Source organism: Lathamus discolor, chromosome Z (genome assembly GCF_037157495.1).
Source record: "Lathamus discolor isolate bLatDis1 chromosome Z, bLatDis1.hap1, whole genome shotgun sequence".
Lineage (NCBI taxonomy): Eukaryota > Metazoa > Chordata > Aves > Psittaciformes > Psittacidae > Lathamus > Lathamus discolor.
In genome coordinates, this window is record NC_088909.1 from 70,468,256 (window position 1) to 70,496,079 (window position 27,824).

The following is a 27,824-nucleotide window of genomic DNA, read 5'->3' on the forward strand; positions in this document are numbered from 1 at the left end:
AAATAAAAGGTGTCTCCAATATAATACTTATAACAATTAGACTTCTTCGGACAAGAGTTACATCTAACAGAAAGCATCTGTACCATGTTTATGAAGCATTATTGTACTAACTAGCACATAACCTTAATACAAATGAAAACTTACATTATTCTGGAGGCCATGTGGAAAACTCTTCACAGTTCACTCTAAGGAAACTGGTAGCTATGAGGGAAACATGCCTCTACACTCTCCTCCATCAACAAGAATTCCCTGTACTCACAGTACAAGTAAATCACCTCATCAGCTTAAATGTTGTTTTTCACTTTTTGAACAAAAAAAATTTCTGGGCCTGGCTTCAGGTACCAGTAGTCACCACAGGCTGGCACTTCACAGCAGGACAGGCACTCAATCCCACTGTCCACATTGCTGACAAATATGTTGAACGAGGTTGGTGTTGGGACCAATCTTGTTCAACATCTTTGTCGGTGACATGGACAGTGGGATTGAGCACGCCCTCAGCAAGTTTGCCAATGACACCAGGCTGTGTGGTCCGGTTGATATGCTGGAGAGAAGGAATGCCATCCAGAGGGACCTCGACACGCTTGTGAGGTGGGCTGATGCCAACCTTATGAAGTTCAACTATGCCAAGTGCAAGGTCCTAAACCTGGGTCGGAGCACTCCCAGGCACAGCTACAGGTTGGGCAAAGAAGAGATTCAGAGCAGCCCTGCGGAGAACGACTTGGGGGTGCTGGTTGATGAGAAAATGAACATGAGCTGGCTTCAGTGTGCGCTCGCAGCCCAGAAAGCCAACCGTATCCTGAGCTGCATCAAAAGGAGCGTGACCAGCAGGTCGAAGGAGGTGATCCTGCCCCTCTACTCTGCTCTTGAGAGACCTCACCTGGAGTATTGTGTGCAGTTCTGGTGTCCTCAACATAAAAAGGACATGGAACTGCTGGAACAAGTCCAGAGGAGGGCCATGAGGATGATCAGGGGACTGGAGCATCTCCCTTATGAAGACAGGCTGAGGAAGTTGGGGCTGTTCAGCTGGGAGAAGAGAAGGCTGAGTGCAGACCTCATAGTAGCCTTCCAGTAATCTGAAGGGGAGGGACTCTTCATTAGGGAATGTAGTGACAGGACAAGGGCAACAGGTTCAAACTTAAACAGAGGAAGTTCAGGTTAGATATAAGGAAGAAATTCTTTACCGTGAGGGTGTGAGGCACTGGAATGGGTTGCCCGAAGAAGTGGGAAATGCTCCATCTCTAGTAGTGTTCCAAGACAAGGTTGACCAGAGCTGTGGCCGACATGGTCTACACCATGAGGCATCCCTGCACATGGCAGGGGGGTTGGAACTAGATGATTCTAAGGTCTTTTTCAATCCTAACTATTTTATGATTCTATGACTGGGAATTTCAAGCATGCACGATGAAACTTTTTAGAAATAGGTTATGTGAGATAGACTTAAATTCCATTTTCCCCTGGATTTTTTCCGTTTTCGTTTCTGCTGTTACAAATAACACAACTGCTCCCATCTGCAACCCCTACTAATGTATAAATTCATTTCTCATAGTTCACTTTAACCTATGTTTTAACTCAAAAGAAGTTGGGTTAAATTTATACCTAAAATCAACTGTAGTCAAGAGAAGCCTTTCCACAGGCATGAACAGGTTTTAGCTCTGGGTGGGGAAACCCAGGAGTGATACTGCAGTGCAACACCACTCCACACATCCTTCAGAGCTCTGCATACTTCAGCAGGAACAAGAGCAGGAGTCGTCCCCAGTGTCACTTTCTCTCCCAGGTACTGGATAACGTAAAGTTTTGTACCAGAAGGGAAACTTTATAAACAGTAGGTGGCAAACTCCCAGGTGATGTAGCCAAAGCCTTGTGGCCAATACCTCCAGGAGTTCAGAATCACTGCAGTCAGGTGACTTGGAAAACTGTAAATTCATTGATTTTGCTAAGTTGGAGAAATTTTGTGAAATTCTACATTGTCTCTCAGTGACAATACTATGTAGTATCTGTAGTAGTATGCTCTACAACTGCATGCCTGTTATCCTTACAGGCAGCATTCTGCAAACATAACTGAGATTACCCCACGCAGAAAGAATGAGGGACGAGGAAAATAAAACCAAAAGAAAAAAAAAAAATCTTAGAAGTTACTTATGTTTAATGCTTAAAAGTCTGAATGCACAAACAATAGTCTACCATTATAGAAGTACTGGTGGTCAATACAATGCATTAGAACTATGTACAATGACACAGTTTAGTATCAAAATCTTTCTACAATGTAGAGTATTACGAAACTGTTAATGACATCAAACACTAAGCACTTAAGACACCATTTTTTGCTACCACATTTGGAACTTCAATGAACAGTCCATTTTAACTTGCAGCATCAATCCATTTCTAGTATGAAATTAAGTAATTTTCTACTTATACAATAAGATTTATCTACACGGGTCTTTTGATTTTGATCCATAGCAGCAAAGGCACTGTACATCAGCAGATCCACAGACTTAAAAGATTTTTTTTTTAAAGCATTCAGAAAAAAAAAAAAGTCACAGATCATAGTTTAACAGCAACAACAACAACATAAAAAGATAACACGTTGTCTCTGGCACAATGGCTCAGTCTGTGTCCATTTTAGGGACATCCAATCAAGACTTGGATTGGACTGCTGGCAAACAAAGCAAGTCCTTATCCCAGTGAGAATCCATTCCTTTTTGAATTTCGGAATGAGTACTCTTGTAAATCCTACCTAGGAGGTCATTGCTTTTGTAGTTTGTATATTGGTAGGCATCCATTCTTATTTCAGTGCAGTTTCCAAAGAACATATCAAATATTTTCATAATCTCTTGTAATTGAAAAATTGCCCAAAGACACATATCCCCATTTTCAAGGAAACATTGCAAAAGTTTCCAGAAGTAACAAAGGTAATTCTTTGAGGCAACTTACTGTACTCTCTACAATATAACAAAGAGAGGTGTTTATATTAAAAAACCTAGCTTGACACCAAAATGCTTTATGTTTATCAACAGAAAAGCATTGAGAACAAATCTGTACACAAGATGCTCTATTAACATTGCAAATATATAAATTAGCACATTCTTACTTAAAGTGAATTTAATTTAGATGTGAACTGAATTTGCCATTCATTACAGTCATGTAGATCACTGGCTACAGTTTGCAATTTCCTAAGTTTCCAAGACTGTCTAAAATAGTTAAGATACAGCATCTTCCCACGAAATAATTATACGGTAGTAACACTTAGAGGTCTCATCCAAGAACAGGACTAAAAAATATAACAAAGTTTATTTTTTTATATAGAAACTGCAAGTCTTATTTAGTGTAATTTTAACTATCTCCTGAACATCCTTCTCCAAGATCCCCAATTTATTCACCTGCAAAACCACAAAGTATACAATGCACCTTTCAAACTAAAGCCGGGCCAGACAGCTTTATTTAGTCAGTTCATTGTTAGAAAGCCTTTTTAAAGAAAATAAATACATTACAGCTATAATACATAATTAAAGAGGCAGGTTCACTGTTAAGGATGCTTATTTCATCTTCTTCCAAATAGATATTTGACAATTTGGTATCACAAGTTCTTAGTGAGCATTCACAAATCAACAGCAAGTTAAGAAGGTAAAAATAAATTTCACAACTGTGATGGATGAGCATTTAAATTCTCAGTTGAGAAAGAAAAAAAAAACGGAATATACAGCAAAGTGCTAGGAGAAGGAGTTCTGTCTGTATTCAGATTTGTCTCTAATAAATAACTTCGTAGACTGTAGCTTTCTTGTCTCCAGAGCCAGTGACAATGTATTTGTCATCCACAGAGATATCACAGCTAAGCACGGATGAGGACTCCTTGGACTACAAGAAAGAAAAAAAGAAGAAAAAAAGAAAAAAGAATAAAAAATACAGCTTTCCAATCCTTCAATCCAGAAGGGCTTGAAGGTTAATTGGAAGAGTTTATAGAAAGGGAATACACCAAAAGCTTATTTAAATATCAGTACCGTGGCGGCAGCTTTTGCTACAAGACTGTTTCTCCAAACTTCTTGTACCTAAAGCTCTATGGCAACAAAAAACAGCAGCAGAAAGGGAAGCAAATGTTACGAACCTAGAGATAATCTATCAATCAAGAAAAAAAAAAGGAAGCAGTCCTTTCTATACCCTTTACAAGTAATGAGCATTTATTAATATTTTATACATTAGCTCTTGCATAAAAAATGAAAAGCCATATTCTTGTTGTTCTTCCTTCCCTTTTTTATTGTAAACCAGAAATCATTATGGAGTAGCACTACAAAGCCCTGCTCACCCACAGGCATAAGACAAAAAGACTCCACAAAAGTGACTGTACCTCCTCTCACTATTTCCCCAACTTACAAGTCTTTGTGCCTCGCACAAAGGAATTTACATTATCAGGGATGATGCAAATATGAAAAGATGTTATGGTGGAGTAGGATGCACAACAGTGTACAGCAAGTGAATGGGAGACAGAATACATCAAGATAAAGTAGCTCTGCCTCTCAGGTCTTTTCTGTGTTTTCCGAGATGACGTGTATGTTCTTGTGACTTTATACCTGCTGTTTCAGTGCATGTCTTCTTCACATAGCATATGTCCATGTTCTTCTCTATCTGTCATCACAAGAGCTAAACACTTCCCAATCATGGTAAGCTTGTGCCAAGAAACTTGTGCTGCACTGCACAGGAAGTTTCTTTCTCTACCCCTCACTAAGAAAACTACACTGGAGTTTTAACATCACTTTTAAGGAAGATGTGTTTTTGTTAGGATGATTTGGGCTTTCTGTGGGAGGTGGTCCCAGAGCTGAATAGCCTCCACTAAATAATACCAGACCTCAGCATTTCCATGTAAAGGCAAAGTGTGCTGTTCCGAAAGCAAAAGACACGGCAGGTAGCACAGCAGGTGAGACCTGACCATTTAAACCTGAACACCAGTTAGGTAATTAAAAAATAACCATCCTAGAGGTATCTGTAGGTGAAAGAAGAAAATGTCATGCCAAAAATCCCACTTTTGTTTAATGGCACACACTGAAGTGCCATTAATATTGGGTACAGAGGGACTGAAGACTATGAAAAGGTAACAACTTCCAGGGCTCCTCCATAAGGATACAGTCTTTTGCTTAGAAGTCTAACTGCCCAATCCACTGACTTTACACATCTCATCCAAAAAAAAATACAAATGTTGAGTATGTCTCTGTTTTAGCTTGAATTTTGGACATCAGGAATGTTCACCTAATGACATTACTTGGGTACTGTATTACAGCAATATGCACTACAAGGTGAGAAAGAAGGGTATTAAAAACAATTATGGATTAACAGGCCACTTTATTGTAAGAGCTAGGTTACTCAAATGTTTGAATGGACAAGAGCACATCTCTCTTTAATTACAGACAAAATCTTAAAGGAATACAGTAATTAGCCAAGAATTTCCATTTAAAACCTCCTTAAGCTAAAGACAGACCCTGAGATGCGCAGCTCTACTGCACTGTAATGTATGTGGAAAATAGCTTTTAGGAGATTATTACCTGGAATATACTGGCTCCATAAGGTGTCCTCCAGGCATTAAGAAGATTATCCTTTCCAGTGCTTACAAACCATTTGCCTGCAACAGATTTTTTAAATGTTATTGTTGCATTTTGTTTTCAAGGAATGCACCTCAGGAAACAGATCAATCATGAAAACCAATGCATTCACACATATCCAAAGGACAGCCACATATTTACCTGGTTGCACTATAATATTCTATCACAATAGAAGCAGTTCACACAAAAAAGCAGTCATATAGAATTTTTTAAATCATTTTAATACTTAAAGATCTAACTTTTAATTATAGCCTTACTTTCATTTAAAGGTAATCTTGAATGAATTTCTCAGGAGGGGAAACATTGTCATAGAAAGATTTGCTTACCACAGTGAGCAAATTTGAGTGACAACACACAACTCTCATGGAGATGCAGCTGATACTTGTCCGGCTTAGTAACATGCAGCACCTCAACATTACTGTTCTCCATTCCTACTGCCAACCACTCACCAGTGGGACAATAGCCCAGTGAGAAGATCTGGAATAAGCACAGCACATGCTTCAATAAATAGAGGAATAAGCTTCAGATATCAAAACCAACTCTGGCTACACTGTTAACACTGAACAAAATTATACTTTGGTCTACTATGGTTTTAAAAACATGATCCAATTACTATAATAATCATGATAGATTAGTTCACATAAACAAAACTCAATTAAAACTGTAACAGTAACGCACTGAATCAAGCTATCAAAGTTAACGTCCTAGCCTGACAGCATCAAAAAATTTTTTTGTAAAATATTTTTGAACAAGAACATACAGAAATGGGAACACATTGCACATAGGAACACTTTAATCTGGCAATTCTTTTATAAAAAGATTCCCCACTACTCTCACTGGAGAAGAACTAATCTGTCAAATAGTCATAATCCAGAAAGATGTTTAACTGCCACACTGAAATAAAAGAAAAAGTGTGAGACTAAGTGAAAAATTCTTTGGAGTTCTCTTTGAGCCTGTTTTTGCTGAAAATAAAATAAAATAAAAAATAAAAATATAAAAAAACCCAAAACAACCCAAAGTGCTTGTTTTAGAAAACTATGACAGATTTTTCTTAACATTCCAAAGCTTCTACGATTGAACCTGTGATGTGAAGTCATGTTGCTGTAACTGTCTTCCTTCTCTGAGATCCCAGGATCTGACTGTATTGTCCAAGCCCCCTGTCCACAGTTTGGTGCCATCATTAGAAATGTCAATACAGCTCGCTCCATCTGTGTGGCCCTGAAATTGCCTGAAAACATTGAAACAAGACACACACATACTCACACTGCAAAGAGCCAGTTCTGATCATGTATACAAAATATCTCCTTTTTTCTTCAGTCCCTGACATGCAGCTATTAAAGACAACAGCAACAGTAGATTCCAATAGCAATCTGAGATTAATAAAACTCTGGGATGACCATGTGAGTTTTGTGATGAATTGATTATGCAATCAGGCCAGACAGCCAAGCACTAATTTGATTTTAAAAAGCATGCTTTACAAGTCATATGCTCTGGGGATCTTTGCTGCTGAATGTGTGATATCCACTATTTGACTGAAAATACCCCACTCCCCTCAAAAGAATGTAGCATGATCACCAAAATTAACTGAGTTTAAGAAGAACCCTTAGGCCACCAACAAAGCTGGAAAAAAAAAGAGCATGGGTATAAATGGGTATATCAGGGAGTAAAAGTCTGCCTTTACATGCAGTACTGGTGTATTACATAAAACAACATACATACTGCAGTGTACAATGCAGCTCTGTATGACTGTCTCCTAGCTTATTGTACTTTAGTGTTAAGCAGCAACCCATACTCCTAAGATGCTAAGTTTGCAATGCAGTAATTTACGCACATCTTTACCCAAGACCCATTTGCTGAGGAACTGATTAAAGAGATTGGAGTGTGAGCACAGTGTATTACATGGAGACAAAGAAAACCATCTGTTCAAAGAACGTACAGCAATGTCAACACCAGATGATCTTAGGAAATTACAGTTACGGGCTGCTAAACAGGCCTGGAATTATGAAACTCTCAAAACCCATAAAAAATTATATAGACTTTTGTCAAGGTATTACCATGGCTATTGCCTAGCAATGAAATACTGGAAGCAGCTATGCGGACACCATGAAGAAAATAGCACACATACGCAGAAGAGCACATAAAGCCGTGTCTAATTAATTCTTCACTACCTGATGATCCAGTTCTGTCGACCTACCTTACTAAAGTCTGGTTATGCAGATCCCACACTGCAATGTTCCCATCGCTACAGCAAGAGAAGCAGACCTTGGAATCGGGGCTGATAGCTAGGGCATAACAAGCCGGAGCAGAAGATGTCAGCTCTGCTTTGATACGAGGAGTTGGAGCTGCCAGATCCCAAATGGATAACGTGCTGGCTTCCCCACCAACAATCAGGGTGCGGCCGTCAGGGAGCAATCTGCAGGAACGGATGTAGTTATCTCTGTTCTGTGGAGACAGAAGCCATCAAGAGATTACTCATGAGGAAAGGAAAACAGCATTAACATGAGAGCAGAAATCCATAAAAGTATTGTATTCCCTCCTGGTTTTAATGAGCCATTTATACTTATGACAATGATAAAGTGTATTAATGCCAGAAAATTACATGACATTAGGGAAGTACTTAAACTTGATCTACAAAATTCAGCAGTGAAAGATATTTAATCTTAATTAGCATCAAAATGCAAAGACCTGAACCCAGTCCAAAACAATTCAAGATAGCTGTATTTGACAGCTTGTGTAGAAAGTTGTATTTTCATACTCTGTTTATTTCAGCACATTAACCTCTCAGCATGGGGGAGTACCAAATTCCCTGCACACTCCCTGCTCTGTTCCAGTGAGACTTGCTGCCACCATCTAGATGTCAGAGAAAATATTTGGGCAATTTTCTTCATTTGTGTAGCAACTTGTGTAGCAATTCATTGTATGTCTACATGTGCTGCACAGTTTTCATTTTACTGCCTCTGTAACAAGAAGCAGCAACTTACCAACAACTGGTAAATAACATCAGAAAAGCTGTTAACAATGGTTCATCTTGTTAGCACGTGATTTGTCAATAACACTCAGGGATATTTTTAATTGTCACATTAAGACAGGGCAATGCATTCACACACATATGCAGACACGAAACGCATGACATTATCTTCAAATATTCTTGAAGAATATAGCTGCAAGACAGCATTTTTTTGCATGACAGGATATCAAGCTTTTTTAGGATTGCCAACAAAAGTCAAAGTTACAAATAATATTTGCTGTTCTGTCTTTGATCTTTCCCCCTACCAATTCACTTTTAGGCCATTAAAGACGTTTTGATTCGCTGACGGTGGGGGGAAACCCAGAAGTACAACAAGGAACATTTTCAAACTCAGTTCTGAAAGAAAGAAACACCCACAAATGAAATACCAAGCTTTGATACCAATGAGAGCACTCAAGTAGCCAATGGTTTTTGCACCTTAACAGTAGCATTTCTATCCTAACACAACCCGTTATATTCTCCCACTGTCATATGCTGTTGTCCACCTACCAGGCAGTCCAGCTGGGAGACAGGGCTCTTGTTGCCAGGGTGGCTGATGTCCCAGACTTTGACGCACCCTTTCCCACCTGTATACACGTGTCTCGTGGGGTTGCTGATGGTAACTGCACACACAACTTCCCCGTGGTTCAGAGTGTTGATCTGACGGGCATGGCGAGGGATTCCTGGACCAATGAGGGCATCAGGAGGGAAAGGAACTGGCTGCATCTGACCATCCGCACTTACATGAAATGAGTATGCTCTGAGAGTAGAAGAAAGATAGGGGGTGATTTAAGAAGCTTTTCTTCAAGCCTATTTAAGAAAACAGAATTAAAGGTGTATTTCCACCGCAGGCATTGAGACTGTGCACTCAGCTCCTTTTGCAATCTTTTTAAGAATGTGAATAAGAAATAATTCATTTATCTATAACAGGAACATCACAGTATAAACTTAGGTACTCTTCTTTTAATGGGCAAAGTCAAGTACCATCTACCAATCAAATGAGCTTTAAGAACTCATGTAATGATGATTTCAGGCATGCATGAGGATACACGATGCTACTCTTAAACTTAGGGCATGCATTTCAGGGAAGGAAGGTCAGGTCAGGGCCCCCCTGGAAAACAGAAATAGTTGGCCAGCCACTGCAGAACAATGCAGATAGCAGAGTGCCAGGGATCATTTGGTTTCTCCATTACTGACTCTAATGTGCACACTTGCAGCTGTGTGTGCTGCCAAGGTGGCCCAAACTCACCGCAGGTCCCACGCTCCTCAAGCCAAACTGCCCAGCACTGTACCTAAGGGTGCAGTGAAACCTCCACTGTCAAGGAGTTAAGTCCTCAAGGCACAATTGCTGACATCTGACATGACAGACCAGCAAAAATGCACTGGATTTTTTCCCACTTTGGAGCTTGCTGTCTTTTCTTTCTTTTTTTTTTTTTTTTCCCATATATATATATATATTTTTTTTTTTTTGGTGTTCATGTGTACCTAACACAATAGCTACAAATCCTTATTTCTCTTGCCAGAACTAGGGCTCTTACTGAAAATGAATGTGTTGCGTGACTGCCAGTTCTGCCGCCTGTGAATAACCTATCAATAGCTTAATCTCAAAATATTTTCCAGGGAGAATAGTTAGGTTATGAAATTGTCTTATTCTGAGATGCTACCTGACACATCACATCTATTACAAGAGCACAAACTTCGTAAGAGGGTTCACCTACACATAGCAAGGTATGATTAACAGAAGGCTTTAATTTCCTTAGACCTAAAAAATCGTCATAGTACTGGTGAAAAATCCATTGTCACAATGGTGGGATGAGAAAAGCTCACAAAAAGAAAAAAAAATCATTTTAGGAGAATACTTAGGTATTCACTTCCTTAATTGTTACTTCTAAGTCACTGAAGAAAGCAGTATTTAGTATTCAACTACTGAATTTGTTATTTAAGATTCATTAACACTAGAACAATAATTTTCAGTGGGACAAAAGGCAACCGCATTTCCATCTTCTGCCCTATTACCAGAGCTTTACACACTCTTCTCATCCTACGCTCTGTTTCTTGTTCTGGCAGGTCTGAGTGACAGATCGTATGTATAATCATTGTCCATTTTTTGACATTAAACACATTCAGGAAAGGGTAGGACATATCTGTGGTTGTCAGAAACAGCAAACCGCCTCTATGAGTAGAATTAGGGTTCAATTATCACCACAGAAATCTGAAGTATCTTCCTCATTATCTCCCTAATTCCTGCTTGCTGCAGTAAGGTACAGAAAAAAAGCAGCTGATGGTCTCCTGAAATCTCTAACAAAACAAGTGGAACTTCATTATCATCTTTTCTGATTTCTGTATGCAGTCATTCTCTGCAGAACCATGTTGAGCACTGAGTGTATGGTTCTTTTATTAGCCAAAGTGATTTTTAGCATGCTTATGGAGTACACAGGGAACATATTTAACAATTACAGAAACAAAGCATAGATCTGAAGTGATCTGTGATGACATTATTCTCACTCTATTCATTGCACCATACCAGCACATATGATTAAACTGCTGCTTTGTTGCTTAGCTTGATTTTGTGGTGGTTGAGTGTTTTTTTGAGGTTGTTTTGTTTGGTTTTTTTTTCACTCTGAGAACTAACACCTTACGTTGCTTATTTGAAATCCTCTAAATATCTGATACTATAAACACCTGGCAGGCACTTTTTTCTTCTTTTCATGTTAGCTACCTTTTCTATTTACATATTGTACAGTTCTTAGTGTTTCACTGTATCTCTAAAGTGAAAAGAGAGTTATGAGGGGCCAAGATTCTTGATGTGCCACATGCTGCCGGCTGCATTTCAACAGACACTCAACAGTGTGGAGAATTTACACAACTTCTGCTCTAAGGGAAAAGAAAGAATAAATGAGAAAGCAAAAACCCTGGACGATAGCTATGAAAAGCACCGCACTTAAGATGAAGAAAAATCAATGCAATTATGCTAAAACGACCACAGATCTCAAAGGTTTCAGGCCTATGGCAGAGAAATGGCAGTTACAGTTAAATCTTTAAAGCAGTCATCAATACATCAACAGCATTCAAAAACCTTGGAGATACACCAGAATTGAACTGGTTTTACTTCAGTTTGCCTGATGTTTTATTCTCCCTCTCTCTAACACAAGTGAGATGTGATCAGGGAGATCTCTGCACCCTGGTATTGCTGTTTCTCAGACCACTGCTAAGTCTGGTAGAACTGGACACCCTTCCTCTTGGGCAACCAATACCACCAAGGATGAACTTGAACCCAGCAAATATTCTATGTGCCTGCTGCATGTACAGGATGAAGGTCTGTGCCCCACAGGATTTTTAATGCAAGCAGCTGGTCTGGAAGCTGCTGTACAGGGATTTCTGTATTTGCTTTACGCAGCCACCTAAAGGGTGTGGCAACTAGCAGAAAAGTCAGCTTGGGGTGGTGACCAGTGTGTGTGACGTGCAAGAGAGCTGGACATGGTTTAAGATTTGTGTGATACATTGTCCTGGGTTCAGCAGTAGCAGTCATTTTTTCTCCTTCTTAAACCACGACACGTATGTACAAGAGGAGCTACAGGGGCTAGGACTGACTGCTTGTCACCATGGTATGTTATTAACCTTGGGCATCTGCAAGCTCACTGACAGGTAAGTATATGCATTTACTCCCATGCATGCAAGCATGTGACTACCCCCCAGGCACTCCTCCACAATCATATCCATACATACAAAAGTGAAAGAAGGAGCAGCATAAACATCACCTGCCCTTGAAACTCTTAAAACTCTTATCCAGTATTAACTGGTCACAGTTTCCCGTAAGTCTCCAACTGGAGGACCCTTACATAAAATCTGGATCAATATGACTTGCATAGCTGTTTTATTTTTTCCTTTCTCTAATTCAAGATATGAGCACAGAGTTCTTCCTATCTGTGTAATTTTTTTTTCTGAGGCTTACAACAAATGGTTCCTGGTAGAGCAGGTCACTCTACGGTCAGCTCCATCAAGGATGAATCTGAACATTACGATACAATAATTCTTTTCAGTACTTTCAATCAAACAAAACATTACCATGTTCCTTTCTCTGCACACTGCAGCTTATAACAGCTGATAAGTTTGCAAGTAACTTGCAAGGATTTTGTGAACAAAGAAATTATTTTTTTAAACTGAGGAGCAGAATACAGTAGAGATGGAAAGCTGAGATCCTGTTTCATTTCCACTTTGCATTTCCATACAAGACATACCAGTCAAATTCAGCATGTAACATCTCGAAGTTCAGCTCTTTTTCCTTTTTCCATTTATTTCTGTCTCTTTTACTCTGTATCACCCAGTTCTTGTCAGCTGCTATTAGTCTCCAAAGCAAATTTACATATGCAACTTTAAGATTAAATAGTGTTTCTCCTGTCCTTGCCAAACAGCTAGATTTACTTCTATTCACACAACAGTTTTCAGTAGCTGAGGGGAATTCCAACTGGCAAGGGAGCACAACTTCAACAGATGACTGACTTTTGAAGTTGTATGCTTGATACTCACGGTTTTCCTCCTGGGATGCCTGTGAGATTGGGAGGGATGCCTGGGACTCGCATGTGATGATGTGGATCAAAACCAACCTATAGTTGTCCCCATGTAAAGCAAAAAGGTGTATTAAAGACAGAGTTAGCCAAAGGAAGACTGTTGAATTCATGTTCTCCATAGCACACTCCCCAAATTACAGAGACTGAACTAGATTTAACACCCCAAATTACAGAGACTGAACCAGATTTAACTCTGCAGGTCTTACATTTACTATAAGCTGCTCTCAACACCAAATGCACTAGCATCAAACACTTACCACTGGAGATCTCCCATAAGCTGCTGCTGCTGCTGCTGCAGCTGCTGCACTCATTTGAGGGGAAATATTGTGCAGACCGGCATAGGCAGCTCCAGGGCTGGTCAGCTCCCCGTTCATACCAGCATGTGGCACAATCCCAAACGGAGTAGGATAAGGACATGGCACTGCCATAGGTGTCCTTAAACCTGAAGCTATTGAGGGAGAAAAGAAGAGAGAAGTCATGCAGCCAACCCAGATCCATGAAATTAAACATGAGTTTGGTAAATGCACTGTACTGAAGTGTTGAAGAACCAGCTCTGCATCCAGTTTAAGCAGCTGTAATATACTGCCCCATCACTGCAGGTTTAAGGGCAGCATAGTTAGGGACAAACGGGCAGTGTTTCACACCATTGAAATATACAGAGACTAACCTAGTGGGTCCACACCTGGGGGTTTGCCAGGCACTGGCCTCAGTCCGGGAGTGGAGTTGCTGCCAGGAGTTGGGGCATCAGTCCGTGGAGTTGGGGTATTTGATTTAGACACAGGAGTGGTAGATTTCTCATTCTAATCACCAAAACAAACAAAAAAGTTATTTTACTTTTTTAGCTACCAGTTGGAAAGAGAAGTGAGGACAGCCAGAATGCATGTGATTAGAGGTATTTAGCTTTTGGATTTGGGTTTCAACAGTCCCTGTCAATGAAGAGAAGCTGCAGAGACACTGAAAATGATGGAATGGCTTTGAGAATTATCTACAGCCTTCAAAGCTTTCCTCGTCGGGAGCACCTGTATCATCCAGAATGAGGTCAGTGACTTGAGAATCATTGCTGACAATTACACTGGCAGCATATGTGAAATCTGTCAGTGGTCTCACTCTGCTCACAGTGGACCTGCTCCCCATACAAGTTTCTGTGAGAGGCCGCTGCTGGGTGGACAAGAAGAGCAGACACCCACATACAACTGGCCAACATGCCCAAACACGGTGCTGGAAACACAGGACGGAGACAGTGATGGGTATAAAGTCAGGAACTACTGCAGTGCCGCTCCTGTGACAAGCTTGTTCATAAGGCAAACCACTAACTCCTGGGCCTGAACTTGTCATTCCATCACCTTTTTTGAGCACTACATTCACTTTAAGCTTTCTTTTTTATTTATTTTATTCCTTTAAATAATCATGTACTCTGACCTGTGAAGAACAGAGAGGGAGTCTCTTTGCAGCTCAGGAAGATGATTAACTGTGGTCACAAAAAGGAAAGGAAAGAACACCCCTGCCTTGCAATCAGCTCATTTTTTATTTTTTTTTTTTCTTCATTGTGATTTGAGATGCAAGTCAAGGAAGGCTCTTGTAAATGACAGATTACTTTTTAGATAGAAAATAAAAATTATTGTTGTTGTATATGGCCTGGTAATTCAAACAAAGCTAACAATCAAATCACATCCAAGCAGGGAACTGAATTTGCTATAAACCACAGCACAGGAAAACAGCTCAAGAAGCCCCTGTGTATTTTTATTTATTCTCAGAATGACGGTATTTCATATGGCGGAGGAGAAAAACATCTCTCAGTACAGCACATCTATCATCTACCTACACCACCAGTGAAAATAACCTCTTCCTATCCCAACAAAAAGCCATGGACTTTCTCCTTACTCTGTTACTAAATTCCAGTGAAGAGACAAATAGATTTTAAATTGATGCTTCACAGTGCTTTACTGTTAGCTGTAGAAATCCAAATTGCGTCCAGTCAGAAATTCGGTAAACGTGTTTTGGCCTATGATCACGGGTCTGGAACATTCTGAAGCACTTACAAGGCTAAGTTCTTTGGATTTGGAGGAAGGAGTACTGCTGGAGGATGCAATAGACGCCGGACTAATTGGTGCATCTTTCTTCAGCAGTCGAGTCTTGTCCAAGCCATTCTCCCGTGGAGAGTGTGCTGGGCTCCCCCGAGGAGAGGAAGGATCCTAAACATCAGCAATGTGGGTTAGTATAAAAACTTCATACTAGCCACTAACGCTTGTCTTGAGCAACTTGACATCTTTCCATTCTTAATTGATTTAGCTGATAAAATTGTGAAATTGAGATGGATAATGACAATCAACTTTTTTTTTTTTTAATTTTTTTTTTTTTTAAGAGAGTCTGAAAAGTTGATGCCATTAACCATGAAAAACACTGCCCAACCTATGGATATTGAAATTGTCAAGTAAATGTAATTTGTCAGGTGACAGACTGAAAAGTTTTGAGGCACTTTGCAGATCTTCACAAGTGAAGTCATGGCCAGAGTGAAAGAAAATACAGATACCATTACAAGCTGCCTACTACCTGCTGTGCCATACCGGCTTCAAATATCTCAAGCAGACTTTTGGTTCACACACGAAATAAAAAGGTCCTTTGTACAAATAAGTGTTATAGATCTGATTTGCATTCTAAAGAAAGATGACCTGACTGAATTCCCTCAGGCATTTGAAGCTCTTTTATGGAGGCAAAGGCTGTAATCTTACTCATATACCCCATATGCACAGAAACCACTGAAGACACCCCTACCATTAACACAGTAAGGCAGAAAAAACGACATTGTGCATACCTCATTGGAAACATCAACAACCAAGTTGTCATCACTCTTTTCACCATCACTGTCCTGCAATGACAAATCAATGTGTCAAAAAACATTTATTTTATATCCTAACATTTTTTAAGTATTAAGAAAAAATAAACCAATGAAATGCAAGGCTGCTCACAACTATGCAACACAGCATTTACTTTTACCAAGCTTTATGTGATAATACAATTATAATATTTAAGTCACCTACAGTGGTTCTGCTGAACAGGTAGCCATAGGTTATTCCCAGTTTTCACAACGGTGAACAAGGACACAGGATTAAAATCCTCATCCTAAACTGCCTTGCGCTGAGAAACAGAGCCAAGCTACAGTGCAGATACACCAAGTCCCAGCCTAACTAATGTTCAGTCCTCCTGTTGCATGCCTTCCAGGTGCTCTGTATTTGTATTATTAAAAAAACTATCAATCCTACATACTGAAACCTTCAATATAGCACAGATGTGAAGAGGGAGGCAGTAAGAACAGGCTAAAAATTTGATGCTTCTTTTTAAAAGTAGTTATGCAGCAGGAATCAGGTGAAATTACAGGGGAAATTGCAGAAATTACTTAATTTTGACAATGCACAATGTAGACAATTTACTCACATAACGAGCTGCTATTTCCTTCTCTTCTGTTTTCTGTTTTTTACTATCTGTGGAATAATCTGTTGAATTTCTGTGCTTTTCTGCTGTTCTGAAACTGGCTGAGGGAGATACCGAAGAGCTCTGCAATTAGGAAAGGCAGGAAGAAAACATCATCGGATGCTCGCTTAAAACAGTGGTTCATTTGTCACTATCCCACAATACAACTTAACCTGATAATATGATTTGGAGTTCTTCTCATAGATAGCACTTTGGGTTTTAATCAAGTGATAGATACTCAGCAAGTGTCTTGTATTAAAAGTGCACAATGCACTGCAAGAAACAGACAGAGATCAGCTGATGGATCATAGTTGCTATCTGCCAGTGTTAACAGGAAGAATGTAGAGCTACTTTGGACTGTTTTATGAACACTGTACATTGACCTAGTTTTAGCTTGTTTCCTCTACAAATATGCAGAGCTAAATCAATACTCCCAGAAGAGGCTGGGTGTGTATGTGTGTACATTTGCCAGTGTAAATCAAGAAGAACAAAGTGGCTCCAGGTAAGTCAGACTTTAGCAAACATCTGAATGAAGATTTTTAGCAAAGAAAGAAGCAACCTTCTTTCTAAACAGTCTCAGAGCAGGAAAGAAAAAGGGAAACACCTAAGCTCATTTTATTTTGTCGCCTTTTACAATTACAGTCTGTGCCTGCAGTAGGTGGAAACACAACACAGCGGCTCAGTGAGTCTGCCTATTCTGCAGCCCTTGCTTAGTAATCATCATTAAAGAGCTCATGCAAAGTACAGGAGAGAAACAGATGTATTATAAAGTTTCAGGCACTGTCATCCAACAATTCTGCTCTACTCCCTTAAACAAGGCAGGCAATATTTGTCAACTCCTACCATGTTTCCAGATTTTGGTGGAGCCTCTACCTTGGTATACAATGAAGGCAGTAACGAAAGATGCAAAGTTCCCTGTGGGATTGATTTTAGCAGCAGCAGCAGCTTTTGGCCCTAGCTCAAGAAAGCATTTAAGCATGCACTAAACATTCTCTCACACTGAAGTCAATGTCTGAATGTACATAAGTAAGGATGTGTTCAGGCGTTTTGCAGAATTGGAGCTGACAGAAATGAAGAGGAAAGTAATCCTCAGTTGAAACCCTGCAGTTTCCATCTCTCTACCTCCTTATATAAGAGTGTGGGAGGAACAACAACCAAAAAGGTCCTTACTGAAAGATTTTAGATCTCCCATTCATCCAGAGCATTGAGTTTGGAGTTTTTCCTCCATGCACTACAGAGAGCTATTATTCTGCATAAAACTGTACAACACAGCAAATTGGTTTTGGGGCTTTCAGTGCACACCTCCCTAGGTTTATTTTATAGCTATTACAAGGAGTGTAAACCAAGAAATTAGCATTTACATTGTGCAACTTCTGTTCCATCGCTATTACCAAAGTTGTTCTTTTCCTTATTACACCACAAACTTCTGGAAAGCATTAAGAACACTGAACCACACAAATTAAGCTGTGGTTGTTGCCGAAATCATGTGAGAGAACATTTCTCCCAGCTGTGGCACTCAGATCCTCCTCTGCACTTCTCCAAAATTTCCAAGTCCTGTGAACAGCAGCTCAGATTTATGAGTGTGGAATTTGCAAAAACCTTCCATCTTTTTGAGTGATAATTGTTAATTATCCTCTGAGAACACTGAGTGGAAACAAAAGTTTTACACAAAGCTAGTGCTGAACACAGCCTGTGCCTCTCCCATTTGTCTGCTGGCCTGCTTGTCTCTTTCTCTCTCTCTGATAGTATAAAATAGGTAGACAAGGATTTCCCATCTTCAGCAAATAGATCTCAAAATACATTCACTGATTCAGCTTTAAAGCAGATCATTAATCAACAATTATAGTAAATGACACAAACTAATCATGTTATTTTTTGCTCTGAAGAGACAACATATGTTAAGACATTGGAAGAGAGCAGTGGCAGTAGACACAGAAGTCTTAAGTAAAAATGCAACATTAAACAAACTGATGGCTTGAAAAATATATCTGTTTACTGCAACAATGTAGCATAGTATTTTGCAAAAGATTTTAATAGTATGTTCCTATTACATTTATATCCATTTATAATTTCAGAGGCAGTAGCTTGTAGTATGAGTTCAATTCATTATTTCTCAACTTCACCCTACAGAAAGTAATTTGCTTTAAAATTAAGAAAAATAATCACCAGTAAACTACAAATCAGAGTTGTGTCTAAAGAATTTAGCTACTGCACGTAGTTAAATAGAAATATTTATTTTCATAAATTTGAAACCATATAGTTTCATATTTCACAATCTAGTTAGCTAAGTGCTATAGATACCATTTTAATCTTTGATTTCTCTGCTTAATAAAGGAATAAATTAAAGCTCCCTACTAGAATGATAAAGCAGTTAATTATCACTAGCGTATACAGGATGAGTATCATGTTGGGGAAATGCACACTGCTTAATGGTTTTATTGCTTCAAAGATGGATCAGACCTGATACCTATGTGGAAAGATCTTGCTGTGGTATCTCACCTGTATTAGCAGACAAATGGAGACACCCATCTACTGGCAGCAGCCAGAATCTCATTTCCCAAACTGAAATTTGGAAATCTGGCCAGTGTACTAGGACTAACATTATTTTGCCTCAAGAGCCAATTACTAGAGAACAAATCTAAACATTCTCACTTTTAACTGTCCTACCCCTTTTCTTGCATGGAGCCAGTCAATCAATACTCCTGCCGTACTAGCTTCTTTTCCCTTCAACACATATATGTACCTGCCACATAAGGATCTTTGACTTCATGGAATTTCTGGTACTGATGCCAACAGACGAAATTTATTTGCTGAGTAATAAAGATATGTCATGTACATAGCCAATGAGCTATTGTCTAGATCTTCCTATGGACCTAACACCTACTACTTTCAAGGGACAACATTATTACCCATGCTGGATTCCCATTATTGCCTGCAATAGCTTATCAGACTCTAAGCACTTGTAAAGATCCATCTTTAGTGAGAAATATCAGGATGTAACGATGTCTGCATGGTTTCCACTGACATCAGATTCCTTACATATAATCCTGTGCCCACACACACTTTGGTTCCTGAATGTGCAAGTCTACATACTCCAAGAGAGGTCCTTACATTTGCAGATTGTGGAAGAAAACTTCCATTGAAACACACTGTTTAGTTGTCAGACTCTGTGCAGTTCCTTGATTTAAACATTGGTGCGCTCCTAACAGCTGCCTTTGAAAAGCTGCAATAGGATAGCTACTTAAAGAAACCAAGTGATTCAGCATTATGACTTGGCAGGCTGTAACTTAATGGGCCAGAGTCCTCATTTTAGTAACTATTAAAATTTATAGAGAAATAAAGTCTTTTCATACTGCTGTTTTCTTCAATAAAATGCATTAATCTACTAGAGAGTAGCATTTTTCTACTAACCAACACTTGAGTTTGCTCACATATAAGAATTAGATCAGACACAGGAAAGTAGGTTATGTTTAATTTCTGTTTTAGTGAAATGTACTACTTTTTCATATTCTGCTTAGGTAGAACATTTTTATTCATGTTAAATACACTGCAAAATGCTGACAAAAACAACTGAACATACACATTTATAGAAAGGCTGAGCATACTGCCTTGTTCACAGAATTTGCTTAAGAAGTGGAACAGCGTGTTTCTAGTGCTGGACCCACAGTATCTTTCGCACTAGGCTGCAAAACATGTCATGCTATACTTCAGTCTCTGTTTTGGGCAATGCTGAGCACAGTGTGAACTGAAAAGGTCTCCCACCACAAGTACTACTCTGCTTTCCGTCCAACACTGGCAGGGTGCTGCTCCAGGTGGAGTACCAGTGCCACCAAGGCACAAATCAAATAAATATAAAAGAGGGCCACACAAGCCTTTTACGCAGCTCTAAAATCCTCACCAGGAACATTTCGCATAATTCATGCTTCAAACTGCTAGGAAAATTAAAAAAAAAGAATTCACCATTTTACCCCTAGCTTCCACTGGAACTTATCTGCATTAACATAGATGACTCACGCTGTAACATGGCAGAAAAGGAATCAATATGGTCCGGCTGCCATCCAACTGCTCTCAGATCCTGCAAACCCCAAATCCCCATATGCTGGCTCCTGCAGATGAAGACCTGGCCTAAGCAGACTAAGTGATAATCAGTGTTAACAGTAATGACTAGAAATGACAAGATGAAAAGCCTTCCCACATGATAAAGCTGGTAACTCTTTAAAGTATTCACGAACATGACTGCTCCCAAGTGTACCCTCACTATTATGCCAAAATGATGTATTTGGAGTGTCATAATTAAAACAATAATTCCCAACAAAGTGGGAATTATGAGATAATTGACCGTCCTGAAGTATTAAGCAAACTGCAGTAAAAGCCAAGGATGCTCAACAGTAAGGTCAATTATGGTATAATTATCTGAATGACATTATTGCTGTTATAAAGTCTGTTGAAAGTATAAAAGAAACTATAAAATTGGATACAATATGCATTGCTGGGAAACGATCAGGCAGTAATGCTGCTTGGATGGCTGATGCCAATGTTATAGATGGACATTCCAGCACCAGAGCTTGGACTCAGGCATGGCTCCAAAAAATATAAGAAATGAGTGCTGTGACTTCTGACGTGCCAGGGATGAGACAGAGAACACTCTCTGGTGAGTAACATGTGGTATGAGGTAGGAGAACCAAGCTGAGAGGTGACAGGACAGAGCATAAGAAACACCCAGGAGAGAGGAAGCGGCAGTCCAGCACAGCTCTCTGAGACCATGCGCCCAGGAAGGAAAACTGTAACCAAAAGCTCTGCCCAGCAAACCTTCTGCAGGGCTCTAACTACAAGGCAATATCCATCTGTCAAAAAAACCAAACCACCATTCATTTACATACACCCGTAGGCACAGGTACATTAGTTTTATTAAACTGACGGAGATGGTGTGAAAGGCTGTGGGCTGCTCTAAAAACACCATATGGAGTGTTTGCATAGTGTTTGTGCTCCTGAGATCACCCACACCTACACTGCTACTATGCCTTTTTGTTGTTATTATTGCTACATTACTATTATTGCTATTACTACACCCCAGTATCCACTCCAGCCTCACAGATTTTGTGCTCTTTGATTTTGCAACATCCCCCCTTTTCTGTACTTAGGCAAGCAGATTTTCCTTACTGTATCTTTCCCTTTAGATACATGAAGTGGGTCATGACCAGGTTGACACAGGCAGGCAGTAGAGCCTGGAGTGCAACTCTTCCAAAATGGCTCACCAAAGGAGTGGAGGCAGGCAGCCAAGTATTGTTCCCACATATATTACCGGTCATGACAAGCTTTTAGTATTTTCACCTCTCCTCTTCCCACCCTGTTTCTCTACTTACACAAGCTGAAATCCAACTTCCACTCAGCCACACCATCATCAGTTTTTGCAGTTTCATTCACTGCCTTTTCCCTGTAGCTGCATCTTCAGATACGAGACAAATGCTACTAACCAGGTAGGAAATACACAGAATGACAACAGTTTTAGTAACACATGACCCTTTCTGAGCTAACTGGATTGAGTTTGGTAATCAAACAGCCTCGTGCTTGCAGGTTTGCAGGCCCTTGTCTTCATGGGGGATTTTAATCACCCTGATATCTGCTGTAGGGACGATACGGCCCAGCACAAGCAATCCAGGAGGTTCCTCGATTGTGCGGAAGACAACTTCCTTCTGCAAGTAACAGAGGAGGCGACAAGGAGAGGCGCCATGCTTGACCTCGTGCTCACCAACAGGGAAGGGCTGGTTGGAAATGTGACTCTCCAGGGCAGTCTTGGATGCAGGAATCATGAGACGGTCGAGTTCAAGATCATCAGGACAGTGAGAAGAGCGTGCAGCAAGCTCACTGCCCTGGACTGCAAGAGGGCAGACTTTGGCCTCTTCAGGAACCGGCTTAGTAAGGTTCCATGGGATATAGCCCTAGAGGGCCAGGGGCCGAAGAATGCTGATCCAAGGATAACCTAATCCAAGCTCAGGAGCGTTGCACCCCGACAAGAAGAAAATGGGGCAAGAGAGCCAGAAGTCCTGCATGGATGGATAAGGAGATGCTGAGGAAACTTAGAAGTTAAAAAGAAGCTTATAGAAGTTGAAAGTGAGGAGAGCCAGTGTGGGAAAATACAGGGACATTGTCCAGGAAGCTAGGGATCAGGGCAGGAAAGCTAAGGCCCAGTTAGAATTGAGTCTAGCCAGAGATGTCAGAGACAACAGGAAACACTTCTATAGGTATGTCGCTAACAAGACAGACTAGGGACAACATGGGCCCTCTCCAGAAGCTATCACGAGAACTGGCTACCCTGGATTTGGAGAAGGCTGAGGTTCTTAATGACTTCTTTGCCTCGGTCTTCACCAGCAAATGCTTTGACCACACCACCCAAGTCTTGGAAGGCAGATGCAGGGGCTGTGTGAATGAAGACCCTGGGCCCACTGTAGGAGGGGATCTGGTTCGAGACCATCTTAGGAACCTGAATGCCCACGGAGCCTGATGAAATCCATTTGCGGGTCCTGAAGGAGCTGGCAAATGAAGTTGCTAAGCCACTGGCCATCATATTTGAAAAATCATGGCAGTCAGGTGAAGTTCCCAGTGACTGGAAAAAGGGAAATATAACACCCATTTTCAAGAAGGGGAAAATGGAAGACCCAGGGAATTACAGACCAGTCAGTCTCACCTCTGTGCCTGGCAAAATCTTGGAGCACATTCTCCTGGAAAGCATGATAAGGCATGTGAAAAACAACAAAGTGGTTGGTGACAGCCGGCATGCAGGAAATCCTGCCTGACCAATTTGGTGGCCTTCTGTGATGGAGATACAGAACTGATGGACAGAGGTAGAGCAGTTGATGTCATCTACCTGGACTTGTGCAAAGCAGTCGACACTGTCTCACACCACAACCTTGTCTCTAAATTGGAGAGATATCAATTTGATAGGTGGACCACTCGGTGGATGGTAGCATGCAAAGTGTTCTGGTCAACGGCTCAATGTCCAACTGGAGACCAACCAGTGACAACTGTCATTCCTCAGGGGTTGGTGTTGGGACCAATCCTGTCCAACATCTTTGTCAGTGACATGGACAGTGGGATTGAGTGTGCCCTCAGCAAGTTTGCCGATGACACCAAGCTGTGTGGTTCGGTTGATACACTGGAGGGAAGGAATGCCATCCAGAGGGACCTTGACACGCTTGTGAGGTGGGCTGATGCCAACCTTATGAAGCTCAACCATGACAAGTGCAAGGTCCTACACCTGGGTCAGAGCAATCCCAGGCACAGCTACAGACTGGTCAAAGAAGAGATTCAGAGCAGCCCTGCGGAGAACGACTTGGGGGTGTTGGTCAATGAGAAACTGAACATGAGCTGGCTTCAGTGTGCGCTCGCAGCCCAGAAAGCCAACCGTATCCTGGGATGCACCAAAAGGAGCGCGACCAGCACCTTGAAATAGGTGATCCTCTACTCTTGTGAGACCTTACTTGGAGTATTGTGTGCAGTTCTGGCATCCTCAACATAAAAAAGACATGGAAGTGTTGGAACAAGTCCAGAGGAGGGCCACGAGGATGATCAGGGGACTGGAGCACCTCCCATACGAAGACAGGCTGAGCAAGTTGGGTAATGTTCAGCCTGGAGAAGAGAAGGCTGCTTGGAGACCTCATAGCAGCCTTCCAGTATCTGAATTGGGCCTATATAGATGCCAAAGAGGGACTCTTCATTAGGGAATGTAGTGACAGGACAAGGGATAATGGGTTAAAACTTAAAACAGGGGAAGTTTAAGGAGGAAGTTCTTTACTGTGAGGGTGGTGAGGCACTGGAATGGGTTGCCCAAAGAAGAGGTGAATGCTCTATCTGTGGCAGTGTTCAAGGCCATGTTGGACAGAGCCTTGGGAGACATGGTCAAGTGTGAGGCATCCCTGCCCATGGAACTAGATGATCTTGACGTCCTTTCCAACCCTAATCATTCTATGATTCTGTGATTCTGTGACAAAGCCTATGACAATTATTTTTAATACAAACTATGATTAAAATGTGCACTTTGAAGTTTTAGATAGCATTTTTACCCACTAATTAACTTCACTAATTGCAAAATTAATGAAGTTAATTAGTGGATAGGAGTGTCATAAACCACATCAAAGTCTAGATGTGCAGTGCTGCTCCAAGAGCAATGACATGGCCACAAGTAAGTCCAGAATAAAAAGAATGCGTGGGCTCAGTAGTTTTGGAAACACAAGTGCTCTCAAAAGTTTTGCATGCATGGAAGTATAAGTATGTACAAGCATTATGTATATGAGAGCAATTTCTTAAAAAGTATCTGTGTAACTGTTTAGCAATCTGCTTGCCCTGGCAGTACCACTGCGGTTTTTAATCTAAGCTAATTAAAAACATCAAAGTCTAGTTGTTATGAACTGGGTTATAAGATGAGCAATAAACCACTACAGTTGTACATGTTAATTCCAGTCATGTATTTCAACACACACCTATCAACTTACTGGCAAAGCTAAGCAGGCCACAGAGCAGGAGCTGGAGATACCTAGCAATTTTAACATAAAATCCTATCAGCATGTGCTGTTTCTCCATCCCCTCCTGGTGTACAGGTGCATGGTGGTGGCAAGAAAAGTAGGTGTTTAAAAGCAGTGGTGAGGGCTGCTGGCTAGCCTTTCACAGATGGATTTTTGTCATAAATCCTTTAAAATACAGCTTCTCCAGTAATCGCTGGCTGAAGGACATAACACACATAACGCCTAATCCCTACTGACACTTTGAGGGTCAAAGGATGGAGAGATGAGCCAATGCATCTTACGTACAAGCAGTGAAGCAGTAGAGGAACACCGCTGTGAGGCAAAAAGTAAAGACAGGTTTAGGTTAACGTCTATCTTAGCACAGGCACATGGAGTAAGTGAAATCAAGGAGTGTGGCAAGAATAACAAGTACCTTTTGGTAAGCAAGATAGTTTGAACATAGGACCTGGTTTCATCAGGGAACATAAGAAAAAGAAACAGATGGGCAGGAAAAGGAGTTAAACACTTCTGATAGGTTTACAGAAGCTTCAAACTTCACAGATTACATTTACCATCAAGTCTGCTCCTGTCCGTATCTGCCAACTCGTAAATATTGAATTTAATTGATGGTAACACAGCCCAGGCATTGTCAAACATACTCCCCTCTAATCCACAAAGCAATTCAGCTGATCCATTCTCCATTCACCTGATCCATTCTCCATTCACCACGCAGCACTTCAATCTCTTCCCCTTTGAACAGACCCCAAACTAAGACCACATACTTCCGCACACAGCAGAGCAGGTAATCTGGACAGAATGAAAAGATTTGCTAGAAGGAGTTAAGGCACAAATTGCAACTGGCATGGACAATACAGCAAGTGAGCCCCAGGGCATGTGCATGCTGCAAAGGAATTCTGTCCCTAATGATCCCCAGGAAAGATAAGCACTCCCAGTGCAAACCTGGAAATGCTACCAAAGAAATGCTTCTGGCAGTTTAGACAAAAAAAAAAACCCAGCCAAAATCAGGGACAAACCTGCATGCTGGTCAACACATCATACAAACCCCTAAATGTTACTTTTACCAAGATCAGACACACTGAAATGCAGGGGTCAAAGACCACCAAGTCACAGAATTTCAGAAGAACTGAGGGTAAATATAATCCTCGGAAATCTGAGGAACAGAGCAGGGCCAAGGAAATGCGGAACACTACAGCTCTCCTTTCCTCAAATATTTATTTGGGGTTCCAATTACTGATCTTTCATGCCATTTCCTTCATCAGAGACCTGAAACATTTTGAGCAGCTCTAGCAAGAAACAAAACCAGAGAGGAAAGTATTGGGAGTTAACTAGGAAGAACAAGGGAACGCATGCCATCACAGGGTAAGAGAAAAAGCTCAACCAGCTGGATCATTCAATGCAGCAATTTAATTGTGGGCTCACCATCATGAGAGGGAGAGAGCAGGATAACCAACAGCCTGCATTACAGGCTTTGATGCAGTGATGTGCCACAATGCAAGGAAAAGCAGCAGCACTCCATCAGCCCTCATCAAAAGGCAATGATGGACACAGAAAATTCCCAACATCCCACACATTCACAGAATATTAACACTAATTACATTTTCATAGCGACTGAATTTAAACAAGAATACACAAAGTAATTTGGGTTTTAGAATAGTAAGAAAACACTAACAAGGGAATGTTTTATGTTAGCCATTAAAGGCTGTGTCAGTATGCTTTACACTTTGTCAAAAAAATTCCTGCAAGAATCACAAAATCTCTCTGAAGAACAACTGAGTTTTGCTTAGAGCCCTCTTTTCAGACCAAGCACCACAGTAAAACTGTTATCCTTTCACTTTGCACAGTGATTAAAATGGACTGTATGGCATTGTGCCATGCTGAACGCACTTTCCTGCAGCGCTCAAGCCACAGGGTTATAAAAATCTTGTCAGTACTGGCAACACAGGTTGGGAGGCAAAAGACACACACACCTACACCCCACAGATTTTGCATGCTAAACTAGCATTGACTGGACTTTAAGCACTGCCTTCTTCTGGGATAGATAAGTGGATTGTTTTCATGTGACAGGTCCTAACAACCTTCTCCTGGGATTTATGTTCCCAGCTCAATTCTTCATTTTGACCAGAAGGACATAAGCTAGCACTAATTAGCCTTTTCTGTTGCTTTAAAACCACAGAGATCATGTCTGAAGACAGTCCCATGAGACACTCCATTCAGCTGCTTTCAATCAGGTACTGTACCCCATTTCTAGTTTTGGTTACGTCTAATGAAGGCTATATTCATGGCAAAGGCATCAGTTTTGAGCTTTCGCATTTCCATTCCCTTCCAATCTATCCATATGTACCCACCCCTCAGAGAAAACCACTTTAATTTTCTTTTCTTCTGCCTGTTTGTCTCTAAAGGATTTTATAGCTGTTTTGCTGCAGAGATGACCTAGGAGATGATAAGAAAACAAAGCAAATTATTGTTTTAAATGAACGCTTCATGAATAGAGCTGATGACCTCCTTCCACACTGATGACCTCCTTCCACACTTTCTGAATTGTTCTCTCCCTTCCCCCCATGTATAATACTACCCATTCCTAATCTGACCAGTAAGAAAGTGATGGGAAAAGAGGTAGTCTTCAAAAGGCTACCAAAGATTACAAAAACATGCTAAAATTCAACAGAAACATTCACTC

The 27,824-nt window shown here is 40.7% G+C and overlaps 1 protein-coding gene across 4 annotated transcripts in view; it reads right to left on the reverse strand.

The window, feature by feature from the left end:
* Positions 1 to 2,123: 2,123 nt before the first annotated feature.
* The window catches only part of LOC136006084 (transducin-like enhancer protein 4), a 99,612-nt gene continuing 73,911 nt past the window's right edge, over positions 2,124 to 27,824 (reverse strand). For 3 of the 4 annotated variants that reach the window (XM_065664104.1, XM_065664103.1, XM_065664106.1), the window contains 12 exons: positions 16,593 to 16,712; positions 15,973 to 16,026; positions 15,200 to 15,352; positions 13,828 to 13,960; positions 13,418 to 13,608; positions 13,120 to 13,196; positions 9,103 to 9,352; positions 7,780 to 8,027; positions 6,666 to 6,813; positions 5,912 to 6,062; positions 5,529 to 5,605; positions 2,124 to 3,852 (listed from right to left, as the gene is read on the reverse strand). In XM_065664104.1, coding sequence (XP_065520176.1) covers positions 3,745 to 3,852; positions 5,529 to 5,605; positions 5,912 to 6,062; positions 6,666 to 6,813; positions 7,780 to 8,027; positions 9,103 to 9,352; positions 13,120 to 13,196; positions 13,418 to 13,608; positions 13,828 to 13,960; positions 15,200 to 15,352; positions 15,973 to 16,026; positions 16,593 to 16,712 — 1,710 coding nt within the window. In that variant the 3' untranslated portion in view covers positions 2,124 to 3,744. The remainder of the gene's footprint in view (positions 3,853 to 5,528; positions 5,606 to 5,911; positions 6,063 to 6,665; positions 6,814 to 7,779; positions 8,028 to 9,102; positions 9,353 to 13,119; positions 13,197 to 13,417; positions 13,609 to 13,827; positions 13,961 to 15,199; positions 15,353 to 15,972; positions 16,027 to 16,592; positions 16,713 to 27,824) is intronic. The other variant, XM_065664105.1, reaches the window with a different exon arrangement.